Source organism: Loxodonta africana, chromosome 13 (genome assembly GCF_030014295.1).
Source record: "Loxodonta africana isolate mLoxAfr1 chromosome 13, mLoxAfr1.hap2, whole genome shotgun sequence".
NCBI classification, from domain to species: domain Eukaryota; kingdom Metazoa; phylum Chordata; class Mammalia; order Proboscidea; family Elephantidae; genus Loxodonta; species Loxodonta africana.
In genome coordinates, this window is record NC_087354.1 from 12230728 (window position 1) to 12255982 (window position 25255).

At 40.2% G+C, this 25255-nt stretch overlaps 1 protein-coding gene across 2 annotated transcripts in view; it reads left to right on the forward strand.

Annotated features, from left to right (window-relative positions):
• TARS3 (threonyl-tRNA synthetase 3) overlaps window positions 1-25255 on the forward strand; it is a 97920-nt gene that overhangs the window by 41050 nt on the left and 31615 nt on the right. For both annotated transcript variants that reach the window (XM_064296235.1, XM_064296236.1), the window contains 3 exons: window positions 16389-16555; window positions 18403-18565; window positions 24682-24819. In XM_064296235.1, the coding sequence (XP_064152305.1) occupies window positions 16389-16555; window positions 18403-18565; window positions 24682-24819 (468 nt within the window). The remainder of the gene's footprint in view (window positions 1-16388; window positions 16556-18402; window positions 18566-24681; window positions 24820-25255) is intronic.

Below are 25255 nucleotides of genomic sequence, written 5' to 3' on the forward strand. Positions count from 1 at the left end.
CTTACTGATCTGACAGCAACTGGGAGAACCCCCAAGACTATCACACTAAGGCATGCTTCTGACCTGGAACTGAAGGCATTCCCAGAGACCACCTTTCAGCCAAGTAATTGACAGCCCATAAAACAGACAGTAACACTCAAAAGGAACATGTTCCTTAGAACAATCGGTTATTTAAGATCAAAGGAAAACATTTGCCGAAAAGCAACGATGAGAAGGCAGGAAGGGGTAGAAAATCCAGATGAAAGGAAACAGGGAACCCAGGGCAGAAATGGGGAAAGTGCTGACATATTATGGGGAATGCAGCCAGTGTCATGGAATACTTTATGTACAAACTATCAAATGGGAAACAGTTTGCTCTGTAAACTTTCACCTAAAGCACAATTAAAAACTAATGATCCAGCAATCCTACTCCTAGGAGCATATTCTAGAGAAATAAGAGCCGTCACACGAATAGACATGTGCACACCCATGTTCACTGCAGCATTGTTCACAGTAGCAAAAAGATGGAAACAACCTAAATGCCCATCAACAGATGAATGGATAAACAATGATACATACACACAATGGTATACTGCGCAATGGTAAAGAACAATAATGAATCTGTGAAGCATCTCACAGCATACATGGGTGAATCTGGAAGGTATTATGCTGAGTGAAATGAGCCAATCACAAAAGGACAAATATTATATGAGATCATTACTATAAAAACTCATGAAAGCGTTTACACACAAAAAGAAACAATCTTTGATGGTTACGAGGGAGGGGAGGGGTGGGGATGGAAAAACACTAAATAGACAATAGATATGGGGTAACTCCCCCATGTGTCTGTCAGTGTGTCATACTGTGGGGGCTTGCGTGTTGCTGTGATGCTGGAAGCTATGCCACCGGTATTCAGATAAGAGCAGGGTCACCCACGGAGGAAAGGTTTCAGCTGAGCTTCCAGACTAAGACAGACTAGGAAGAAGGACCCAGCAGTCTACTTCTGAAAAGCATTAGCCAGTAAAAACCTTATGAATAGCAGCAGAACATTGTCTGATATAGTGCTGGAAGATGAGCCCCCCAGGTTGGAAGGCACTCAAAAGATGACTAGGGAAGAGCTGCCTCCTCAAAGTAGAGTCGACCTTAATGATGTGGATGGAGTAAAGCTTTCGGGACCTTCATTTGCTGATGTGGCACAACTCAAAATGAGAAGAAAAGCTGCAAACATCCATTAATAATTAGAACATGGAATGTACAAAGCGGGAATCTAGGAAAATTGGAAACAGTCAAAAATGAAATAGAATGCATAAACATTGATATCCTAGGCATTAGTGAGCTGACATGGACTGGTATTGGCCATTTTGAATCGGATAATCATATAGTCTACTATGCTGGGAATGACAACTTGAAGACGAATGACTTTGCATTCATCCTCAAAAAGAACATTTCAAGATCTATCTTGAAGTGCAGTGCTGTCAGTGATAGGATGATATCCATACCCCTACAAGGAAGACCAGTTAATATGACTGTTATTCAAATTTATGCACCAACCACTAAGGCCAAAGATGAAGAAATGATTTTTATCAGCTGCTGCAGTCTGAAATTGATTGAACATGTGATCAGGATGCATTGATAATCACTGGTGATTGGAATGCAAAAGTTGGAAACAAAGAAGAAGGGTCAGTGCTTGGAAAATATGGCCTTGGTGATGGAAACAATGCTGGAGATCGAATGATAGAATTTTGCAAGACCAATGACTTCTTCACTGCAAATACCTTCTTTCACCAACATAAACGGCAACTATACACATGGACCTCACCAGATGGAACACACAGAAATCAAATTGACTACATCTGTGGAAAGAGATGATGGAAAAGCTCAATATCATCCGTCAGAACAAGGCCAGAGACTGACTGTGGAACAGACTGTCAGTTGTTCATATGCAAGTTCAAGCTAAAACTGAAGAAAATCAGAACAAGTTCACGAGAGCCAAAATATGACCTTGAGTATATCCCACCTAAATTTAGAGACCACCGGAAGAATAGATTTGACGCATTGAACACTAGTGACCAAAGACCAGACGAATTGTGGAATGACATCAAGGACATCATACATGAAGAAAGCAAGAGGTCATTGAAAAGAAAGAAAAAAAAGACTAAGATGGATGTCGGAGGAGACTCTGAAACTTGCTGACGAACGTCAAGCAGCTAAAGCAAAAGGAAGAAATGATGAAGTAAAAGAACAGAAGATTTCAAAGGGAGGCTCGAGAAGACGAAGTATTCTAATGACGTGCAAAGAGCTGGAGATAGAAAACCAAAAGGGAAGAACACGCTCAGCGTTTCTTAAGCTGAAAGAACTAAAGAAAAAATTCAAGCCTCAAGTTGCAGTAGTGAAGGATTTTATGGGCAAAATTTTAAAAGACTCAGGAAGCATCAAAAGAAGATGGATGGAATACAGAGAGTCATTATACCAAAAAGAATTAGTTGATGTGCAACCATTTCAAGAGGTAGCATATCATCAGGAACCGATGGTACTAAAGGAAGAAATCCAACCTGCTCTGAAGGCATTGGCGAAAAACAAGGCTCCAGGAATTGATGGAATATCAATTGAGATGTTTCAACAAACAGATGCAGTGTTGGAGGTGCTCACTTGTCTAGGCCAAGAAATATGGAAGACAGCTTCCTGGCCAACTGACTGGAAAAGATCCATATTTACACCTGTTCCCAAGAAAGGTGATCCAACCAAATGCGGAAATTATAGAACAATATCGTTAATATATGGGGTTGCTATGAGTCGGAATCGACTCAACAGCACTGGGTTACTGGGTAATTGTTAACATCACACACAAGCAAAATTTTGTTGATCATTCCAAAACGGCTGTAGCAGTATATCAGCAGGGAACTGCTGGAAATTCAGGCTGGTTTCAGAAGAGGACATGGAACCAGGGATGTCATTGCTGATGTCAGATGGATCCTGGCTGAAAGCAGAGAATACCAGAAGGATGTTTACCTGTGTTTTATTGACTGTGCTAAGGCATTTGTGTGGATCATAACAAATTATGGATAACATTACGAAGAAAGGGAATTCCAGAACACTTAATTGTGCTCATGAGGCACCTTTACATAGATGAAGAGGCAGTTGTTCAGACAGAACAAGGGAATACTGATTGGTTTAAAGTCAAGAAAGGTGTGCATTCTTTCACCATACCTATTCAATCTGTACGCTGAGCAAATAATCCAAGAAGCTGGACTATGTGAAGAAGAACAGGGCATCAGAATTGGAGGAAAACTCATTAACAACCTGTGTTATGCAGATGACACAACCTTGCTTGCTTGCTGAAAGTGAAGAGGACTTGAAGCACTTACTAATGAAGATCAAAGACCCCAGCCTTCAGTGTGGATTGCACCTCAACATAAAACAAAAATCCTCACGGCTGGACCAATGAGCAGCATCATGATAAACGGAGAAAAGATTGAAGTTGTCAAGGATTTTATTTTACTTAGATCCACAATCAAGAGCCATGGAAGCAGCAGTCAAGAAATCAAAAGACACATTGTATTGGGTAAATGTGCTGCAAAGGACCTCTTTAAAGTGTTGAAAAGCAAAGATGTCACCTTGAAGACCAAGGTGCACTGACCCAAACCATGGTATTTTCCATCACATCGTGTGCACGTGAAAGCTGGACAATGAATAAGGAAGACCAAAGAAGAATTGACACCTTTAAATTGTGGTGTTGGTGAAGAATATTGAATATACCATGGACTGCCAAAAGAAAGAACAAATCTGTCTTGGAAGAAGTACAACCAGAATGCTCCTTAGAAGCAAGGATGGCGAGACTGAGTCTTACAAACTTTGGACATGTTGTCAGGAGGTATCAGTCCCTAGAGAAGAACATCATGCTTGGCAAAGTACAAGGTCAGCGGAAAAGAAGAAGACCCTTAACGAGGTGTTGCAGCTCAGTGGCTGCAACAATGAGCTCAAGTATTACAACGATTGTAAGGATGGTGCAGGTCCAGGCAGTGTTTCATTCTGTTGTGCATAGGGTCGCTATGAGTTGGAACCTACTCTACAGCACCTAACAACAACAAAGGGGTAAATTTGGTAAAGTGTAAGACAGTACACAATACTGGGGAAGCCAGCACAGCCTGTACAAAGCAAGGTCGCGGACGCTGCATAGACACATCCAAATTCCTTGAGGAACTGAATTACTGGGCTGAGGGCTGTGCAGACCACGGACTCAGGGAACATATAGCTCAGTTGGTATAACTTAGTTTATAAAGAAAATGTTTTATAGTCTACTTTGGTGAGCAGCATCTGGGGTCTTAAAAGCTTGTAAGTGGTCATCTAAGATGTTCCACTGGTCTCACCCTGTCTGGAGCAAGGAATAACGAAGAAAACCAAAGACACAAAGGAAAGATTAGTCCAAAGAACTAATGGACCACAAGAACTACAGCCTCCACCAGACTGAGTCCAGTACAACTAGATGGTGCCCGGCTACCACTACCAACTCCTCTGAAAGGGATCGCAATAGAGGGTCCCGGACAGAGCTGGAGAAAAATGTAGAACAAAATTCTAACTCACAAAAAAAGACCAGACTTAATAGCCTGACAGAGACTGGAGAAACCCCAAGAGTACGGCCCCCGGACACCCTTTTAGCTCAGTAATGAAGTCACTCCTGAGGTTCACCCTTCAGCCAAAGATTAGACAGGCCCATAAAACAAAATGAGACTAACAGGGCCCACCAGCCCAGGGGCAAGGACTAGAAGGCAGGAGGGGGCAGGAAAGCTGGTAATAGGGAACCCAAGTTCGAGAAGGGAGAGTGCTGACATGTCGTGGGGTTGTTAGCCAATGTGATAAAACAATATGTGTATTGTTTAATGAGAAGGTAGTTTGTTCTGTAAACCTTCATCTAAAGTACAATAAAAAAAAAATTTCTGGGATTTTAATTGGCATTTAATCGATAGATTAATTTGCCAGTAATTGACAATTTAACAATATATTGAGTTTTCTGACTCACAAATATGGATTTTTTTCAATTTATGTGTTCATTATTTTCCCTCAGTAATATTTTATAGTTTTTATTTTAGACATCTAGCACACCTTTCATCAGGTTTATCCCTAGGTATATAATGTGTTTTGACAAGGATGACTCTCAAAAGCACATCTTAAGCCAGAGAAGTCACACAGAAGACTACATAAAGGATGACTCTATTATATGACATTTGAGAAATGGTGAGACTATAGTGACAGAAAGATGACCAGGGAGGGGGCCACAGGATAGAAGAGGCATCTGACTATAGAGGGTCAGGAGGGAAGATTTTAGAGTGACAAATGCTCTTTTTCTTGAATGTGGAGGAGGTTACATGAGTGTATTGGCAAAAAGTCATTGAATTTTACACTTATATTTGGTGAATTTTATTGCATGTCAGTTATACCTCAGTAAAGCTACGTTTTTCCCCAAAGTCTATTCTGGTATTAACATAGGCAAACCACCTTTCTTACGTTCATGTTTGCATGATACATCTTTTTTCTATTCTTTCATATCCTGCCTGTCTGTGTTTCATATTTAAAGTGTGTTTCTTGAAAAAGAATATTGTTGGGTCTTTTTTTTTTTAATTCAGTCTGATCATCTGTGTCTTGTGTGTGTGTGTTGAAAATACACATAGCAAAACATATGCAATCTCAACAATTTCTACAGGTACGATTCAGTGACATTGATTACATTCTTTAAGTTGCGCAACCATTCTTGCTATCCTTTGCCAAGTTATTGTATCACCATTAACATAAACTCAGTACCCTCTAGGCAAAACCTGTCCCTCTTCCCTCTCTTCAAAGCCTGGTAACCACTAATAATCTTAAAAAAAAAAAAGTTTCTATATATTTTCTTATTTCATATACGTGATGTTATACAGTATTTGTCCTTTTGTGACTGACTTATTTCCCTCAGAGTGATGATTTCAGGGCTGATCCATGTTGTGGCATGCATCAGGACTTCATTTCTCTTTATGGCTAAGTAATATTCCATTGTATGGATGTACCACATTTTGTCTCTCTGGTCGTCTGTTGGACATTTTGGTTGTTTCCACCTTTTGACTATTGTGAACAGTGCTTCATTGAACATTGGTGTACAGGTTTCTGTTTGTGTTCCTGCCTTCACTTCTTCTGCGTATGTACTTAGGGCTGGGATTGCTGATGTGTATTTTTTTTTTTTCTACGTGCTTCTCCATGTTCCTCTAGTCTTTCTCTCTGAGAGAAAGGATCCAGTTGGTTCTGTTAGTCACCAGCCAGTAGAGGGTGTGCATGAGGGGCAGATGCTCAGTCAAGCCAAGCTGCCTCATGAGCCACTGACTCGTCCAATAGCAGTGCCTTTGGCTCATGCCAAGTCCTGCCCTCTTCATTTGTGGCCAGAGTGGTGGGCTGTGTGGCACCAAGCACAATACAGAAGCAATCCTCCATGTGGGCCACTTTTCTCGGAAGGGGCTGGTGTAACTGCCAGGCACCTTGACATGTGGCCTGTCTAGAACTGCTGCATTTCTGTGCAGAGTCATGCAGGGGGGCTAAATGGGCACGTGGTCCCCACTGAGAGGCGGGAATTCCACAGTTTCTGAGCTTGTGACTCTGAGGTGAGATGACCTCCCCTTACGTGTAAGTGACGGAGAGTGAATTCCTGGTCGTATATTGGTCACCGATTGTATGGAAAACTGATGGTGAATAAATGGGGAGATCTTGTCACTCACCTGAAATTCTCTTCCTTTGCATCTGGAACATGTCTATCAATGGGTTCTTTCTCTGTCTTTCTTCCCTTTAAAACATTTTTGTTGTAAATTTTCATATAGTACAATTCACAGTTTTTGGTGCACAGTTTTATAAGTTTTGACAAATATACAGAATTGTACTACCGCCGTAACAATCAAAATATGGAACAGTTTAGTCACTCCAAAAAATTCCCCCATACTACCCTTTATAGTCAGCCTCTCTCACCCTTAGCCGTAGGTAACATTGATGTGTCCTCCATCCCTGAAATCTTGTCTTTTCCACAGTGACGTACAAATAGAATCAAAATCGCATGTAACCTTTTGAGACTAGCTTCTTTCACTCAGTGTAACACCCTTGAGATCGATCCATCCAAGTTGTTGTGTGTATCAGTGGTTTACTCCTTTTATTTTCATTGTATGAATGCATCATTTTGCTTATTTCCCAGTGGAGGGACATTTGGGTTGTTTTCAGTTTTGGGCAACTATAAATGAAGCTGCTATAAACATTCCTGTACAGGTTTTTGTGTGAACATAGGTTTTCATTTTATGTGAGTGTAAAAAAAAAAAAAAAAAAATTTTTTTTTAAATACCTAAGAGTGTGATTTCAGAGTCATATGGTACATTTATGTTTAACTTTATAAGAAAATGCCAAACTGTTTTCCAAAGCAGCTATATCATTTTGCATTTCCACCAGCAGCGTGAGGCTTCCTTTTGTGCAAGTCTCTTCAGTTGCCCCTTTGAATTTTCTGGAATCTGCCTGATCCATTGATGCATGTCTAGGAACCGTGGAGCAGAGATGGGGATAGCTCTTCTCATTATTATAGTCGAAGAATTTTTAGTTCCTCGTCCCACAACCTTGGGTTCATTGGATTTCCAAACCAACCTTGTTTTTGCAGACATAAGATTTCAAAACATTTACCTCCTGTGCAGAGAAGGCTTTGACGGTGCACTCAAGGGTCTAGTGAAGGAAATATTTAAAGGGGTGTGGGTAGAGTTAAGGTAACTAACAAGGGGTGGTGGGCACCCAGGGATTATCAACAGCAAGAAAGCCTTTACCCCTCCTCCCTAGGCCTAAAGGGGTGAGGGGAAGGCATAGTGTTACCAGAACTCAGAGAGAGCTTAATGCCATGGTAAGGGGGCCACCCAACAGAGGCTATACAGCTAGAGCCAGAGTGAATCCAAGGCGAGGAATGAGTAGGGAAGGGGAAATAAATACCCTGACCTGTCTCTTCTCTCACTCTCTGAATCCTTTTGGGACTTCCTGTTGGTCAAATGGAAACGCTGGTGGCATGGTGGTTAAGAGCTATGGCTAACCAAAAGGTTGGCAGTTTGAACCCACCAGGTGCTCCTTGGAAACCCCATGGGGCAGTTCTGCTCTGTCCTGTGGGGTCGCTATGAGTTCGAATTGACTCAGTGGCAGTGGGTTTGGTTTGGTTTTTGGGTATTGGTCAAATACAACCAAAAGTCAGAAGGCCAGTAAGCCTGGAGATAAGAGTACATAGAAGTTAGCTTTTAGGGACACAGAGCAGAGCAGAGAGGGGAGAAAATGTGTTAGTATGGGCAGGACAGGTAGTGGCAGTTGGAAAATAGCCAGCATGGCCCATCCTTTTGGCTACTCAGCATCCATTTTTGTCTTTTGCTTGAATGAAGAAATCTGTTTCCTCACACAAAGCCTCATTGTGTCATCATGAAGTGATGTCAGTTCAATTTCACCTAAAATCTAAATTGTGACATTAGCCACATTCAGTACTCTTCATGTAAGGCTGCAGGGAAAAGAGGGAAAAGAAACAATGAAATGTTAACAGTTCCAGTCCCAGCCTCTTCACGTGGTCATGGGGCTGAAATTGATAAATCATAGTTTCCTTATTCCACTACCGATTCCATGTTCCCTTTGGCTTGCCAGCGCCTCAGATGGACAGTGTATTTTTCTTGGTGGGTAACCAAAATCTTCTTTCCACAGAACCAGGTTCCTTGTGGTCCTGCCTTTATTAGGTTGCCATGGCATCCTACTAACCATTATTGTCGGATGTGGGAATATTTAAAGGCTCCTCACTGAATTCCAGATACAGTTCCCCCTTGCTCCCTTGTATAACAGTACCACAATTTCCCCTCATAATTGAGATCATCATTCCAGCCAATCTAGTAAGTCATTTTCAGCCTGTTGGTTCAATAGCACAAGGAACCCCAGATGAGCAAGGGATGGCCTCAACCCCCAACAGAAATATGCCTGGATTTTTTAGGTGGAAGAATTGTTTCCTTGGGCACTGAAACGTAGTAGCACCTGAAGTCCTTTAACTTCAGGAGGAGGAGACAGAATCACTTTCAGCACAAAGCTGATTCCTATGAGGTGGAGGTCATACACATCTCCACTCTCCAACCTGTTTACCAATTCTGCCACCAGCCAACATGGCACTCTCCGTTTCTCTTACTGCACTCTGTTATTTCTCTTTTGGGTTCGATAATTGATTGCAATGGCCCCGTAGAACTCACAGACCAATAGTTACAGTTAAGTGGTTTATTAAGGAAATAACAGGGTACATGTCAGGATCAAGATCGGGAAGTATCTAGGCAAAGTCTGGAAGGCCCAACCGAAATAGAGACACAGGCCTCCCTTTTCAGTGCAGGACAGCCCTCTAAGTTCCTCTCAGCCATGTAAGCAAACAGGCGCTTCCCTCTAGCTGTGCATGTGGCTTCTTAGCCATGCAGGCCTCCTCTCAGACCCCTCAGGACAGGCCTACTCTTTGCCGCCTCAGGACAGGCCACTTGGCCCTGCACACCTCTCTCAGCCCCCTCAACACAAGCCTCCTCTTGGCCCCCTTCGGACAGACTTTTTGGCCCTACATGCCCCCTCTCAGATGTGCAGACCTCTCTGCCGTTGGCCTCTGCGCTGCTAACTGACCCAGCTCGTAGCCAGTGTAGCACTTTTGTCCAGCTCCGTTAGTTGCACTCCTAGCAGGAGGTTTCTGCTATCACCAGCGATTGCTGCAGGGCCCCTTCCAGGCCTCTTGCTGTCTTCAGTGTCATAGCCCTTGACCAGTGCTACAGCTGTTTTAGGAGGTTCCTTGTCTTTTCTCTCTCTCTGCTTCTCTCTTCCTGTTTCTCTTGCCTTTTCTTCTTTTTGCTTCTTCCTTCTGAAACCTCTGTAAGGTTGCCTGCAAGTATAAGCAAACTCCTTGTCAATTTCAAGGCATGGCCCTCCCAGTAGGGGCACGAACTGACTCATTCTCTTGGTGGACCATGGTCACTTATTTGCATAGTCCATAGTCATTTTATTTTCATAGTCTATAGTATATTGACAAATTCCTGCAAGATGAGTAAAATGGACCAGGGCTGAACAAAAAGTATCAAATAATCAAGTTCTTTACGGTTTACCCAGGAAATGTCAATCGACCTGGACAGAAGTCTGGAGTAGAAAACAAGGGCAAAGCTAACTCCTCACGGCTTAGGGGAAAAATCTCTCAAGCTATTTTTCCAAAGAACCAAGGCAAAAGGCCACATAAAGGAACTTATTTCACCACAGGCACCAAGGCACATTACTGAGAGATCCCAAAGCTCTGAGGATAAAGAGAAAATCACAAAAGTCTCCAGAGAGAAAAAGCCATAGACATAGGACTGGTAATCAGAATGGCATTGAATTTTTCACTGGCATCACTAAAAAGCAGAAGACAATGGGATAATGCCTTAAAAATGTGAAGCCTAGAAATCTATAACCAGCTGAAGTAGGCTGGCTTCTGGAATTCTCCCACTGATGGCTTCCTTTCAGCCTCCCTCAATCTTTGAAGGTGTCTCCTTGAAGACTAAGATGCATCTGACCCAAGCCGTGGTATTTTCAATAACCTCATATGCATGTGAAAGCTGGATGATGAATAAGGAAGACCGAAGAAGAATTAATGCCTTTGAATTGCAGTGTTGGCGAAGAATATTGAATATACCATGGAGTACCAAAAGAACAAACAAATCTGCCTCAAAAGAAGTACAACCAGAATGCTCCTTAGAGGCAAGGATGGCGAGACTACGTCTCATGTACTTTAGATATTTTATCAGGAGGGATCAGTCCCTGGAGAAGGACATCATGCTTGGTAAAGTAGAGGACCAGTGAAAAATAGGAAGACCCTCAAGAAGATAGATTGACACAGTGGCTGTGGCAATGGGCTCAAACATAGCAACTATTGTGAAGAAGGTGCAGGACCAGGCAGTGTTTCATTCTGTTGTACATAGGGTTGCTATGAGTTGGAACTGACTCGATGGCACCTAACAACAACAGGTCTTCTAAGGTGGTTACCACTTGTTCATCTACTTTCCAGATTCTAAAGTTATTAGAGTGTTCATCTCTCCTTTTTTCTTTGTCCTTGTATATTTATGCCTTTATAAAACTCTCTTTACAGTTATTTTAGTGGGGTTTTGGGAAGGAGTTAAATGGAATTGCTTTAGTTTTTATAATAAAGAATGGCTTGAAAACATTTCTTTATGATGCTGATATTTAGGAGCTGTGTAGGTGTTTTCAGATGGCCAGCTTACAAGGTGTAGGCAGAAATTCAGTACCTTCAATAGCCTGAAATTCTTACTTCAGGGATGAAATGTGATTTTTAATGTTTGGAATAAGCACCAGAATTTCTTTGGGACGCTGCACAGAGCTGCAAAGTGTTCAATCACTGAGGGTTCCCTGTTTTCCAGCACTAGATTTTTTTTTAATTTTTAGAGAGTGAAATTGGTGACTGGCATCCTGTGTATTTTTCCCCAGCTTTTTCATTTGAAAAAGTTTAAATCTATAGAAAAGTTCAAGTGCAGTACAGTGAACATCCATCTGTTCTTCACCTAGATTCATCAGTTGTTAACATTATGCTTTATCTCTTTCTTATATATATGTGTGTGTCTGTAAGAGAGACAAAGCAATGTGTATATTATATGGAGATAAAACAATTTAGCTGTCATATATAGAAAATATGAAGAAAATCAGAGCAAGTCCACGAGAGCCAAAATATGACGTTGAGTATATCCCACCTGAATTTAGAGACCATCTGAAGAACAGATTTGATGCATTGAACACTAGTGACTGAAGACCAGACGAGTTGTGGAATGACATCAAGGATATCATACATGAAGAAAGCAAGAGGTCATTGAAAAGACAGGAAAGAAAGAAAAGACCAAGATGGATGTCAGAGGAGACTCTGAAACTTGCTCTTGAATGTCGAGCAGCTAAAGCAAAAGCAAGAATTGATGAAATAAAAGAACTGAACAGAAAATTTCAAAGGGCAGTTCCAGAATACAAAGTAAAGTATTATAATGACATGTGCAAAGAGCTGGAGATGGAAAACCAAAAGGGAAGAACATGCTAAGTGTTTCTCAAGCTGAAAGAATTGAAGAAAAAATTCAAGCCCCGAATTGCAATAGTGAAGGATTCCACGGAGAAAATATTAAATGACGCAGGAAGCGTCAAAAGAAGATGGAAGGAATACACAGTCATTATAACAAAAAGAATTTGTCGATATTCAATGATTTCAAGAGGTGGCATATGACGAGGAACCGATGGTACTGAAGGAAGAAGTCCAAGCTGCTCTGAAGGCATTGGCGAAAAACAAGGCTCTAGGAATTGATGGAATATCAATTGAGATGTTTCGACAAACAGATGTAGCGCTGGAGGTGCTCACTCGTCTATGCCAAGAAATATGGAAGACAGCTTCCTGGCCAACTGACTGGAAGAGATCCATATTTATGCCTATTCCCAAGAAAGGTGATCCAACCGAATGTGGAAATTATAGAACAATATCATTAATATCACACGCAAGCAAAATTTTGCTGAAGATCATTCAAAAACAGCTGCAGCAGTATAGCGACAGGGAACTGCCAGAAATTCAGGCCAGTTTCAGAAGAGGACGTGGAACCAGGGATATCATTGCTGATGTCAGATGGATCTTGGCTGAAAGCAGAGAATACCAGAAGGATGTTTACCTGTGTTTTATTGACTGTGCAAAGGCATTCGACTATGTGAATCATAACAAACTATGGATAACGTTGTGAAGAATGAGAATTCGAGAACACTTAATTGTGCTCATGAGGAACCTTTACATAGATCAAGAGGCAGTTCGGACAGAACAAGGAGATACTGAACATTGGTTTAAAGTCAGGAAAGGTGTGCATCAGGGTTGTATTCTTTCACCATACCTATTCAATCTGTATGCTGAGCAAACAATCCGAGAAGCTGGACTACATGAAGAAGAATGGGGCATCAGGATCGGAGGAAGAATCATTAACAACCTGCGTTATGCAGATGACACAACCTCGCTTCCTGAAAGTGAGGAGGACTTGAAGCACTTACTAATAAAGATCAAAGACCATAGCCTTCAGTATGGATTACACCTCAACTTAAAGAAAACAAAAATCTTCACAACTGGACCAAGGAGCAAAATCATGATAAACGGAGAAAACATTTGAAGTTGTCAAGGATTTTATTTTACTTGGATCCTCAATCAACAGCCATGGAAGCAGCAGTCAAGAAATCAAAAGACGCATTGCATTGGGTCAATCTGCTGCAAAGGACCTCTTTAAAGTGTTGAAGAACAAGGATGTCACCTTGAAGACTAAGGTGTGCCTGATCCAAGCCATGATATTTTCAATCACATCATATGCATGTGAAAGCTGGACAATGAATAAGGAAGGCCGAAGAAGAGCTGAGGCCTTTGAATTGTGGTGTTGGTGAAGGATATTGAATATACTGTGGACTGCCAAAAGAATGAACAAATCTCTCTTAGAAGTACAACCAAAATGCTCCTTAGAAGCAAGGATGGCGAGACTGCGTCTTACATACTTTGGACATGTTGTCAGGAGGGATCAGTCCCTGGAGAAGGACATCATGCTTGGGAGAGTACAGGGTCAGCAGAAAAGAGGAAGACCCTCAACGAGGTGGATTGACACAGTGGCTGCAACAATGAGCTAAAGCAAAACAATGATTGTAAGGATGGCTCAGGACCGGGCAGTGTTTCGTTCTGTTGTTCATAGGGTCTCTATGAGTCAGAACCAACTTGCTGGCACCTAACAACAACGGTATAGGTATATGTTTTATATATAAGTGTAGTAGTTTTTTTTTTGCTAAACTGCTTAAAGTAAGTTGTGGACATAATGACACTTCACCTCAGAGTACATATTTTAAAATCATTTCTAAAAACCTTGGCAAAATATAAATTTATAACACCAACAAAACAAAACAACCCAAACCTTTAATTTATGGAACCTTGTTTAGTCAGAATATATAGAGCCAACCACACAGCTAACAAATAATACTTAGTACCATTTCTAATGACTTATAATTTTGTTAAGATTTTTTTTGTTGTTGTAATTTTGTAAAAACCAAGGGTAAGTAGAGAAGCTGACTGGATGACTGAAACCGAAGCTATCTATCATTGAACTGAAAAGGTACCTGGTGAAAAAAATGACAAATAATATCACCTTCCATGATGTTGTTGTTGTTGTTAGGTGCCGTCGAGTCAGTTCCAACCCATAGCGACCCTATGCACAACAATATGAAACACTGCCCGGTCCTGAGCCATCCTTACAATCGTTGTTATGCTTGAGCCCATTGTTGCAGACACTGTGTCAATCCACCTCATTGAGGGTCTTCCTCTTTTCCACTGACCCTGTACTCTGCCAAGCATGATGTCCTTCTCCAGGGACTGATCCCTCCTGACAACATGTCCAAAGCATGTAAGACGCAGTCTCGCCATCCTTGCCTCTAAGGAGCATTCTGGCCGCACTTCTTCCAAGACAGATTTGTTCGTTCTTTTGGCAGTCCATGGTATATTCAATATTCTTCACCAACACCACAATTCAAAGGCGTCAACTCTTCTTCGGTCTTCCTTATTCATTGCCCAGCTTTCACATGCATAGGATGTGATTGAAAATACCATGGCTTGGGTCAGGCGCACCTTAGTCTTCAGGGTGACATTTTGCTCTTCAACACTTTGAAGAGGTCTTTTGCAGCAGATTGACCCAATGCAATGCGTCTTTTGATTTCTTGACTGCTGCTTCCATGGTTGTTGATTGTGAATCCAAGTAAAATAAAATCCTTGACAACTTCAGTCTTTTCTCTGCTTGTCATGATGTTGCTCATTGGCCCAGTTGTGAGGATTTTTGTTTTCTTTATGTTGAGGTATAATCCATACTGAAGGCTATGGTCTTTGATCTTCATTAGTGAGTGCTTCAAGTCCTCTTCACTTTCAGCAAGCAAGGTTGTGTCATCTGCATAACGCAAGCTGTTAATGATTCTTCCTCCAGTCCTGATGCCCTGTTCTTCATATAGTCCAGCTTCTCGAATTATTTGTTCAGCATACAGATTAAATAGGTATGGTGAAAGAATACAACCCTGACGCACACCTTTCTTGACTTTAAACCAGTCAATATCCCCTTGTTCTGTCCGAACAACTGCCTCTTGATCTATGTAAATGTTCCTCATGAGCACAATTAAGTGTTCTGGAATTCCCATTCTTCACAGTGTTATGCATAGTTTGTTATGATCCACATAGTCGAATGCCTTTGCATAGTTAATAAAACACAAGTAAACATCCTTCTGGTATTCTCTGCTTTCAGCCAGGATCCATCTGACATCAGCAATGATATCCCTGGTTCCACATCCTCTTCTGAAACCGGCCTGAATTTCTGGCAGTTCCTTGCCGATATACTGCTGCAGCTGTTTTTGAATGATCTTCAGCAAAATTTTGCTTGCGTGTGATATTAATGATATTGTTCTATAATTTCCACATTCGGTTGGATCACCTTTCTTGGGAATAGGCATAAACATGGATCTCTTCCAGTCAGTTGGCCAGGAAGCTGTCTTCCGTATTTCTTGGCATAGACGAGTAAGCACCTCCGGCGCTACATCTGTTTGTCGAAACATCTCAATTGATATTCCATCAATTCCTGGAGCCTTGTTTTTCGCCAATGCCTTCAGAGCAGCTTGGACTTCTTCCTTCAGTACCATTGGTTCCTCGTCATATGCCACCTCTTGAAATGGTTGAATATCGACTAATTCTTTTTGGTATAATGACTCCTTACATCTTCTTTTGATGCTTCCTGCATCGTTTAATATTTTCCCCATGGAATCCTTCACTATTTTCCATGATATACATCTATTATTGTAATTTGAAAATATATTTTGTATATTTTTTAATTGTGAGAAATTTTTTTTACTTGCCTATAATATGATGGTCTAGATTTTTGCCAGATATGCAATAAGTGATTTGTGTTGAAAATCTAAGGAACCAAGATCACCAAACTGGCATTTTGAAGGAAAAAAAAAAGTTTAAATAAAGTAGGATCTTTTCTTGAAAAATTCTCTTTTCCTGTTCCTAGTGGAGTTTTTTAGTGGAGTTTGTAGTTATAGAAACTTTCTGTATATGTGTGTTTCAATAACTAATTTTAAAGAGTAAAAATATTATGTACTATATGCTATAAAATAAATCTACTACATGTGAAAATTATACTGAGCATACATTAATCTTTCTTTCATGATTTAGAAACCACCGCGTGTAAAAGTGAAGGCACGTTAATCACAGGTTAATGTAAGACATGGCCCTGAGCTAAGAAATGTTTGCCCATGGTGTTTTTTGCACGCAACTGTGATCTGTCATTGTAGATTTTAACTTTAAGTGCATTTCCTTAAAGGAGGAATATCATAAACGGAACTTCACAGAAGTGCTCTCTCCCAACATGTACAACAGTAAGCTCTGGGAAGCCTCGGGCCACTGGCAGCATTACAGCGAGAACATGTTTACCTTTGATATTGAAAAGGACACTTTTGCCCTTAAACCCATGAATTGTCCAGGGCACTGGTGAGTATTAAAAGTGAAGCAAAGTTTGACATAAGAATGCGCAGCACACTTTATCACAACTTGCTTTTAGTGATTTGTTACTTTGCCTTCGGGAGTTAATGGGATTCCTTTAATCTGAAAACAGGTGGTTACCAGTCACCTTCACCAAGTTACTTCATTCTGGAGAATGAATTTACTTTTTAAAACAGGTTTGATCTTTGGCAGGTATGGAATGTTACTGGAAGGCATTTAGTTTTTTGTGGTTCTTAGAGGATAATTTTATGTATTGGTTTTATAAATTATTATTATATCTGTCTTAATAGTAAATGCTTCAAATACACGTTTACAGAACATTTAGTTCTTATTTACTGCCTGAGTTAATTATAACAAGATCAGTGAGGTCATAATCAATGGGTTACCCAATTTCATTGATTATAAGAGATATTTTTTCCTCAAGTTTCAACATCTCTGAAATTGGGACACATAATTGGTGGCATCTTAGCATTGTGTCAATTTAATTAAAGGATTATTTTCTTAGTGGTACATAAAGTTGTGGTATGGTTATAACTGATATCTTAAAGTCTGTGAAAGATGGGAATTATCATAAAGTTAGCATGCAAATTCAGCCTTGTAAGGCAAGCCGGAAGTGAGCAGACCTAGTTCTCCATTAAAAAATCCAAATAATTGTGGTTTTATATTGTAAACATACATAGTTCCAAGTAAACTGATTAAGAAGGTATAACTATTAAAACAAACCTCTGAACTTTATTTTCTCAGAGTTCAGGAGGCTAGAAGTTCAAATTCAGGGCATCAGCTAGGGGAAGACTCTGTTTCTCTCCCTTGTCTCTTTCAGGTTTTGTTTCTCAGTTCCTTGGCGATCTTCACGTGGCATCTCTCCCCCCCGTTTCTGCTCACTTGTTTCTGTGTCCGTGGGTGGTGCCCACTGTTTGTGCACAACTGCCAACCTAAAGTTGGTGGTTCGAACCCACCCAGTGACTCCATGAAGAAAGGCCTGGCCATGGTTTTCACAAAGATCACAACCAAGAGAACCCTACGGAGCACAGTTCTACTCTGTAACACATGAGGTCTCTGTGAGTTGGGACCAACTCGATGGCAATGGATTTGGTTTTTCATAACTCAGAAGTGATCAGGTTTAGAATACACCCTACACTGATAAGGCCTCGTTAACATAGAAAACCTTATTCCCAAGCAGAATTACATCCACAGGTATTTTTTTTAAAAAAGCTACTTTCAAGTTAATGGTTTAATCTTTACAAAAGCAGACTGCCACATCTTTCTTCCTCAGAGCATCTGATGGGTTTGAACCGCCGCCCTTTTGGTTAGCATCAAGGCTATAAATCTTTATGGAAGCATACTGCCACATCTTTCTTCCATGGAGAGCCTGAGTGGTTAGAACTGCCAGCCTTTTGCTTAGCAGCCAAGCACTTAACCACTGCACCACAGGGCTCCTGTTATGCAGATAATCAGTTATAAAAGAGTGAGATGAGTGCCATAATAGTGGTGTGAGGAGAGACTGTCTAGCCCTGTCTGGGGAAGTGTCCAGGAGGGCCTCACTTAAGAGCTAGCCTTTGAAATGAATTATAAATGGTAAGTGGAAATTTACTGGTTGGATGAGGATATGAAACAGCATTTCTGGAAGAGATAATGACATGGTTCTTTCTTAGAGTGCCGCAGCATTGTAAATTCAAGGATCAATAAGTCAGATAGGAAGTTATTACCGGGCAGTCTAAGAACCAGGATAAAGAGTTTATAAATCTTGAGGTCTAAACGTAATTTTTCAATATTTAGATAATTATATAACCTTTTCTATGCTATATAAAAGCTATATGTTACTGCATCTTTTTTAGTCTAATGTTTGCCCATCGTCCACGATCTTGGAGGGAAATGCCTATTAGGTATGCTGATTTTGGAGTTCTTCATAGAAATGAACTGTCAGGAACTTTAAGTGGCTTGACCCGAGTCAGGCGCTTCCAGCAGGATGACGCGCACATCTTCTGCACAGTGGAGCAGGTAAACAACAATACAGAGTGAAGCATGGTCCTTGCACATTTGCTGTGTTGCCCTGAATGTGTTAGTCTTTTAAAGTTGGTGTAAAATAAGATGTTTGATCTAGTCTCTGAGGTCTCATTCAGCTCTAACTTTGTGATTCTCTAATTGGTATCAGTAATCTCTTGACATGACATTTATTTTTTCCTTCACCTTCCTCCAATTATTTTATTAATTTAAATTTCATTAAGTGTGGTTTTTAAAGAGATTTGGTAAAATTTTGGAGGCTTTTTATTTTTCAATATTGCCTAGAAGTTTTATTTGCTCAGATTCCATGCTAATTCAAATTAAAATTGTTGTGCAAAGGGCCACTATCAAGCACTGTCAAACAGTTTGACCTAATTGACACTTACAGAACACTTCGACCAATAATAGGAGAATACACATTATCTGAAAGCACCCCCAGAACATTTACCAAGATAGACCATATTCTAGGCCATGAAACAAGTCTCAGTAAATTTTAAAGGATTCAATTCATATAAAATATGGTCTCTGATTGCAGTGGAATTAGAGTAGAAACGAGTAACTGAAAGCTATCTGGAAAACTCCTAAGTATTTGGAAAGAATAACACACTTCTAAATAACCCATGGGTCAAAGAAGATATGAGAAAATTAAAAATTAAATGAAAAGGAAAACACATCAAAATTTGTGGGATGCCACTAAACTGGTACTTAGGTGGACATTTATACCCCTAAATGCCTACTTTAGAAAAGAAGAAAGATTTGAAATCAGTGACCTCAGCTTCTACTTAAGAAATAGAATAAGAAGGGAAAATCACACTAAAGTAAGCAAAAACAAAGAAAATAATAAAGATCGAGGCAGAAGTCAATGAAATAGAAAAAAGAAAACCATTAAAGAGTATCAGTGAAAACCAAAAGGTGGTTCTCTGAGAAAACTGATAAAATTATAGAACTTCTACTCAGACAGACCAGGGTAAAAAGAGAAGACACAAAAATATTAGGAATGAGAAAGGTGTTATCACTACAGTTTCTACAGATATTAAGAGAATAATAAATTAATATTATGAACAACTTTATGCCAGTAAGTTTGACAGCCTAGATGAAGTGGACAAATTCCTTGACAGAACAACTACCAAACTTAAAAAGAAATAAATAATATTGAGTAGCCCTATGTCTAAACAAATAGAACTGGTAGTTAAAAACCTTCCCACAAAGAAAATTCCAGGCCCAAATTGGCTTAAATGGCAACTTCTACTGAACTTTTAAGGTATAAGCACCAATTCTATACAACTCTTCCAGAGGAGCTCTTTACTGACACATTTATGAGGCTAGTATTGCCCAGATAACAAAGCAAGATAAATACATTACAAGAAAAGTACAGGTCAGTATCCTTCTTGAAAATTTTTGCAAATCAAATTCAATAATATATTAAATAATAATAATAATAATAATACATCTTGGCCAAGTAGGCTCTACCCCAGAAATGACAGATTGGTTTAAGAGTAGAAAATCAATCAATGTGATTCGTCACTATATTAACAAACTCAAAAAGAAAAAATCATATGATCATTTCAGTAAATGAAAAAAAACCATTTGGCGAAGTCCAACATCCATTTCTCATAAAAACTCTCAGAAACTAGGAATGGAAAGGAATTTTCTCAACCTGATAAAAGGCATCTATGAAAAACCTACATCTAACATCATGTGTAATAGTAAAAGTCTGCATGTTTACCCCTAAGATTAGGAAATTAAGATTAGGAACAAGGTAAGGGTGTCCACTTCTGTTAATCATTATACTAGAGGTCTTCTCTGATGTAATAAAGCCAAGGGAAAAAAAATCAATATTGGAAAGAAAGAATTAAAACTCCATATGCAGATGACATATGGAGTTTAATTCTTTCTTTCCAATATTGAACGGGGCATCAGGTTTGGAGGAAGACTCATTAACAACCTGCATTATGCAGATGACACAAGCTTGCTTGCTGAAAGTGAAGAGGACTTGAAATACTTACTAACGAAGATCAAAGACCACAGCCTTCAGTATGGTTTGCACCTCAACATAAAGAAAACAAAAATCCTCGCAACTGGACCAATGAGCAAAATCATGATAAATGGAGAAAAGATTGAAGTTGTCAAAGATTTCATTTTACTTGGATCCACAATCAACAGCCATGGAAGCAGCAGTCAAGAAATCAAAAGACGCATAGCATTGGGCAAATCTACTGCAAGGGACCTCTTCAAAGTGTTGAAGAGCAAAGATGTCACCCTGAATACTAAGGTGTGCCTGATCCAAGCCATGGTATTTTCAATCACATCATATGCATGTGAAAGCTGGACAATGAATAAAGAAGACCGAAGAAGAGTTGATGCCTTTGAATTGTGGTGTTGACAAAGAATATTGAATATACTGTGGACTGCCAAAAGAATGAACAAATCCATCTTGGAAGAAGTGTGGCCGGAATGTTCCTTAGAGGCAAGGATGGCGAGACTGTGTCTTACATACTTTGGACATGTTGTCAGGAGGGATCGATCCCTGGAGAGAGACATCATGCCTGGCAGAGTACAAGGTCAGTGGAAAAGAGGAAGACCCTCAACGATGTGGATTGACACAGTGTCTGCAACAATGAGCTCAAGCATAACAACGATTAGAAGGATGGCGCAGGACCAGGCAGTGTTTCGTTCTGTTGTGCATAGGGTTGCTATGAGTCGGAACCGAGTCTGTGGCACCTAACAACAACAACAACATGCAGATGACATGATAATCTATGTAGAAAATTCGATAGAATCAACAAAGAAAATGCTACTAGAACTAATAAGTGAGTTTAGAAAGTTTGCAGGTTAGAACATCAATAAACAAAAATCAACTGGACTTGTACGTAATAGCAATGAACCATTGGAAATTGAAAATAAATAGCCATTTACAATAGCATCAAAAAATATGAAGAACTTAAGGGTAAGTATGAAAAATATGTTCATGACCTGAACACTGAAAGCTACAAAACATTACTGAAATAAATTAAAGGCCTAAGTAAATGGAGAGATATACCTTGTTCATGGATTGGAGACTCAGTATTGTTAAACTTTCAGTTCTCTCCAAATTGACCTATAGATTCAATGTAATAAGGAAGACCGAAGAAGAACTGATGCCTTTGAATTGTGCTGTTGGTGAAGAATATTGAATATACCATGGACTGCCAAAAGAACGAACAAATCTGTCTTCGAAGAAGTACAACCAGAATGCTGCTTAAAAGCAAGGATGGCGAGATTGCATATTACATACTTTGGACTTGTTGTCAGGAGGGATCAGTCCTGGAGAAGGACATGCTTGGCAAAGTACAGGGTCAGCGGAAAAGAGGAAGACCCTTAACGAGGTGAATTGACATAGTGGCTCCAACAATGGGCTGAAGCACAACAGTGATTGTAAGGATGGCGCAGGACCGGGCAGTGTTTCGTTCTGTTGTGCATAGGATCGCTATGAGTCGGAACCGACTCGACAGCACCTAACAACAACAATATCAATATCCAATTTTTTTTTGTAGAAATTGACCAACTAATTCTATAATTCATATAATCTAAAGAAACTAGAATTGCCAAAACAACTTTGCAGAAGATCAAAGCTGTAAGGCTAACTATGTTTGAATTCAATAATTATTTATAAAGCTATAGTAATTCTGACAGTGTGGCATTGGAATCAAGGTAGGTAAATAGATCAGTGGAACAGAATAAAGAAATAGATCCACACATCTATGGACAACTGATTTTTTATTAAGTTTTATAAAGTGGAGAAAAGATAGTCCTTTTAATAATGGATGCCAAAGCAATTGGATATCCCATCTGCAAAAATTAAAAAAAAAAACTTCAGTTCATACCTCATACCATATACAAAAAGTAACTGAAAATGAATCATAGACCTAAATGTAAAACCTAAAAATATAAAACTTCTAAGTAAGAAATTGGAGAAAAGCTTTGTGGTCTTGGGTTACATGATAATTTCTCAGATATGATGCCAAAGCACAATCAATAAGAGAAAAAAAAAATAATGAAGTGGATTTCCTCAAAATTTAAAACTTCTGTTCTTCAAAAGATACTATTGAAAAGATGAGAAAATATTTGCAAAGCATCTATCTGATGAAAGACTTACATCGAGAGTATTTAAAGAAATTTCCAAACCCAATAATAAAAATGTAGACACTCAATTAAACAATGGGCAAAACAGACTTCTACTTTTGGGAAGAGAAGTACATGCATTTTCCCTGTTCTGCTAAGTGCACCTAAAAACCTTGGACTCTGTGTGCAAAACAAACATAAGAAGACTCTGAAAGGCGTAGACAGGGCGGCACAATGGCCGGGGACATCATTAGTCCAGAAACAACATGATGGTGAGGTTCTTGAGGTGGAATTGGAGCCAAAGAAGCCAGCAGTCAAGAAGTGTCAATGGGTGCAGACAAAGTAAAGCCAATGAAAACCTGCTTGCTCTAGCGAGCAGGCCAGGAGACGGGCAGCCTGGCAAGACAGAAGCCAGATTTAAAAAGTATATACTGGTGGGTGGGATATACTGTGTGATTCCATTTATGAACTAACAAAAAAATTCAAACTAATCTGTAGTGACAGAACTCAGGTCTTTCTTTAGTTGTTGCTCTTTCTCCTCAGTGGCCCTGCCTTCGCTGCCTTCCTCCTGTTTGCTTTTAAATGTGCTCTCTCTCCCTCTTAAGGATGCCATCTCTCAGCTTCAGCCCCCAGCTCAGCTCATCTCACTCTGCTCTCTCTGGCTTCAGTTACATTCCAGGCTCAGCCCCTAATCTCCTCTGGATCTGACTCTCCCACCTGAGCTCCAGACCACCATCTACAGGGCTTGGTGGGCATAGCTTCTTGGCCATCACAAACACCCTCACATTTGGCATGTCCGGAATGGACCTCCTCCTCTGCCTCCTGCCCCACTTCCCTCCCCTGACTTCCAGGTTCACTCATTGAGGGAATGGTACCAACATCCACTCCACTGCCCAGACCAGGAGTCCAGGTGTCCTTTGTTTTTCACACCTCATGTCTAGTTTATCACAAGCCCTATTGATTATTCTCCCTAAATATATTATTACTTCCTGAATATTTTTGTTTATTCCTGAGTTTCCAGTATCTAGCACAGTGCTTAGCACATGGACAGTTCATCTGTTAATGAATGAAAGGATGAATGTCCTGCAAACCCATCACATTCCCTGCATTCCAGCTTCTTTATGGCTCAAATCGGCATCATCTCCCACCAGCTTCCTAATGGGCCTTTTAGTGTTTCCCTTTGCCAATCCGTTTCCTATACTGTGAAAGAACGGTTTCCCATACTGTGAAAAAACATATTGGGTCATGTTAGTTCCCTAATAAAAAAAACCTCTTCATTGGCTCCCTGCTGTTCTCAGACTAAAAAAGTACAGACATGACCCTGACTTTCAAGGCACTCCTCTGGGCCCTGCCTGCCTCTAGCCTGTTCACCTATCACCTTCCCTTCTCTGCTCTCTTGTAAGCGGCTCTGTAACAGGGCAGCTCCTTGTAGTTCCTCTGCCCTAGTATGCTCCTCTGTCCTCTGGGCCTTAACCCTCAGCATTTCCTCTGCTTTCATGGCTAAGCAAAGGGTCAGCAGTTCGAATTCGCCAGGCGCTCCTTGGAAACTCTCTGGGGCAGTTCTGCTCTGTCCTATGGGGTTGCCATGAGTCGACGGCACTGGGTTTTGGTTTGGGTTTTCATGGCTCCTTCTCTGCTTCTCCATGGAGAACGCTTTTATGTTTCTGGCTGCAGCTGGGCCATCGCTTCTTCTGGGCAGCTCTTTCACACCCTTCTTGTCCTGTGTGGCACTTTTCACAGTGTGTGACATGGCCTGCTTTTTTGTCCAGCCTCTCCACTGGACTGGGAGCCTCCAGCAGCTGCCTCATGCCTGGCTCATGGTAGGCATTTCATGACTGTTTGAACAGGGAATGGATGAGTGACCAAAATAAAGTGTCATTCACTGTACTGTATGAAAAACCTGCTTTATTTTTATCTGATGGAAGTTTTTTTTTTTTTTTAATTTTTAAAAATGCCATAAATGGATTTAATTCAGTGACCTATTTAGAATATTTTGTTTACTCTAATTTCAGATTGAAGAAGAAATAAAGGGGTCTTTGCAGTTTTTGCAATCTGTTTACTCAACATTTGGCTTTACCTTTCAATTAAATCTGTCCACAAGGCCAGAAAACTTCCTAGGACAGATTGAAATGTGGGATCAAGCTGAAAAGGTAGGAACAAACAAAGCACTTGCTCTTTTATTTTTGTGACTATGGAAAACTCCCAAGTGGCTGCAGTTACCTTACACAAGGGTGCAATACCTAGCAGTAGAGTAGTAGAGAGTTTGGAAGCCGGAAATTATGGGGTAAACATGTAGTTTGTAGGATGTGGTTATTCAGTTTTCTTCATGACAGTGATAGTGATACTGTACATTTGTTTCACACTTCAGAGTTTATCAGGGTTCATTTATACTCTTTCAATGCTGGTCACTGATAACCAGTTTCATAAATTAAAAAAAAAAAAACCCTCTGATTTGAAGTAACTCTTGGTTTGTGAGCTTTATTTAAATTATTGCCTGTTGAGTCGTCATAAGATGACTCATAGACTCTGGGGGCTGCATACTGTAAACCCAGACGCACAGCCTGTTGATGAAATGCTGTCCACAGT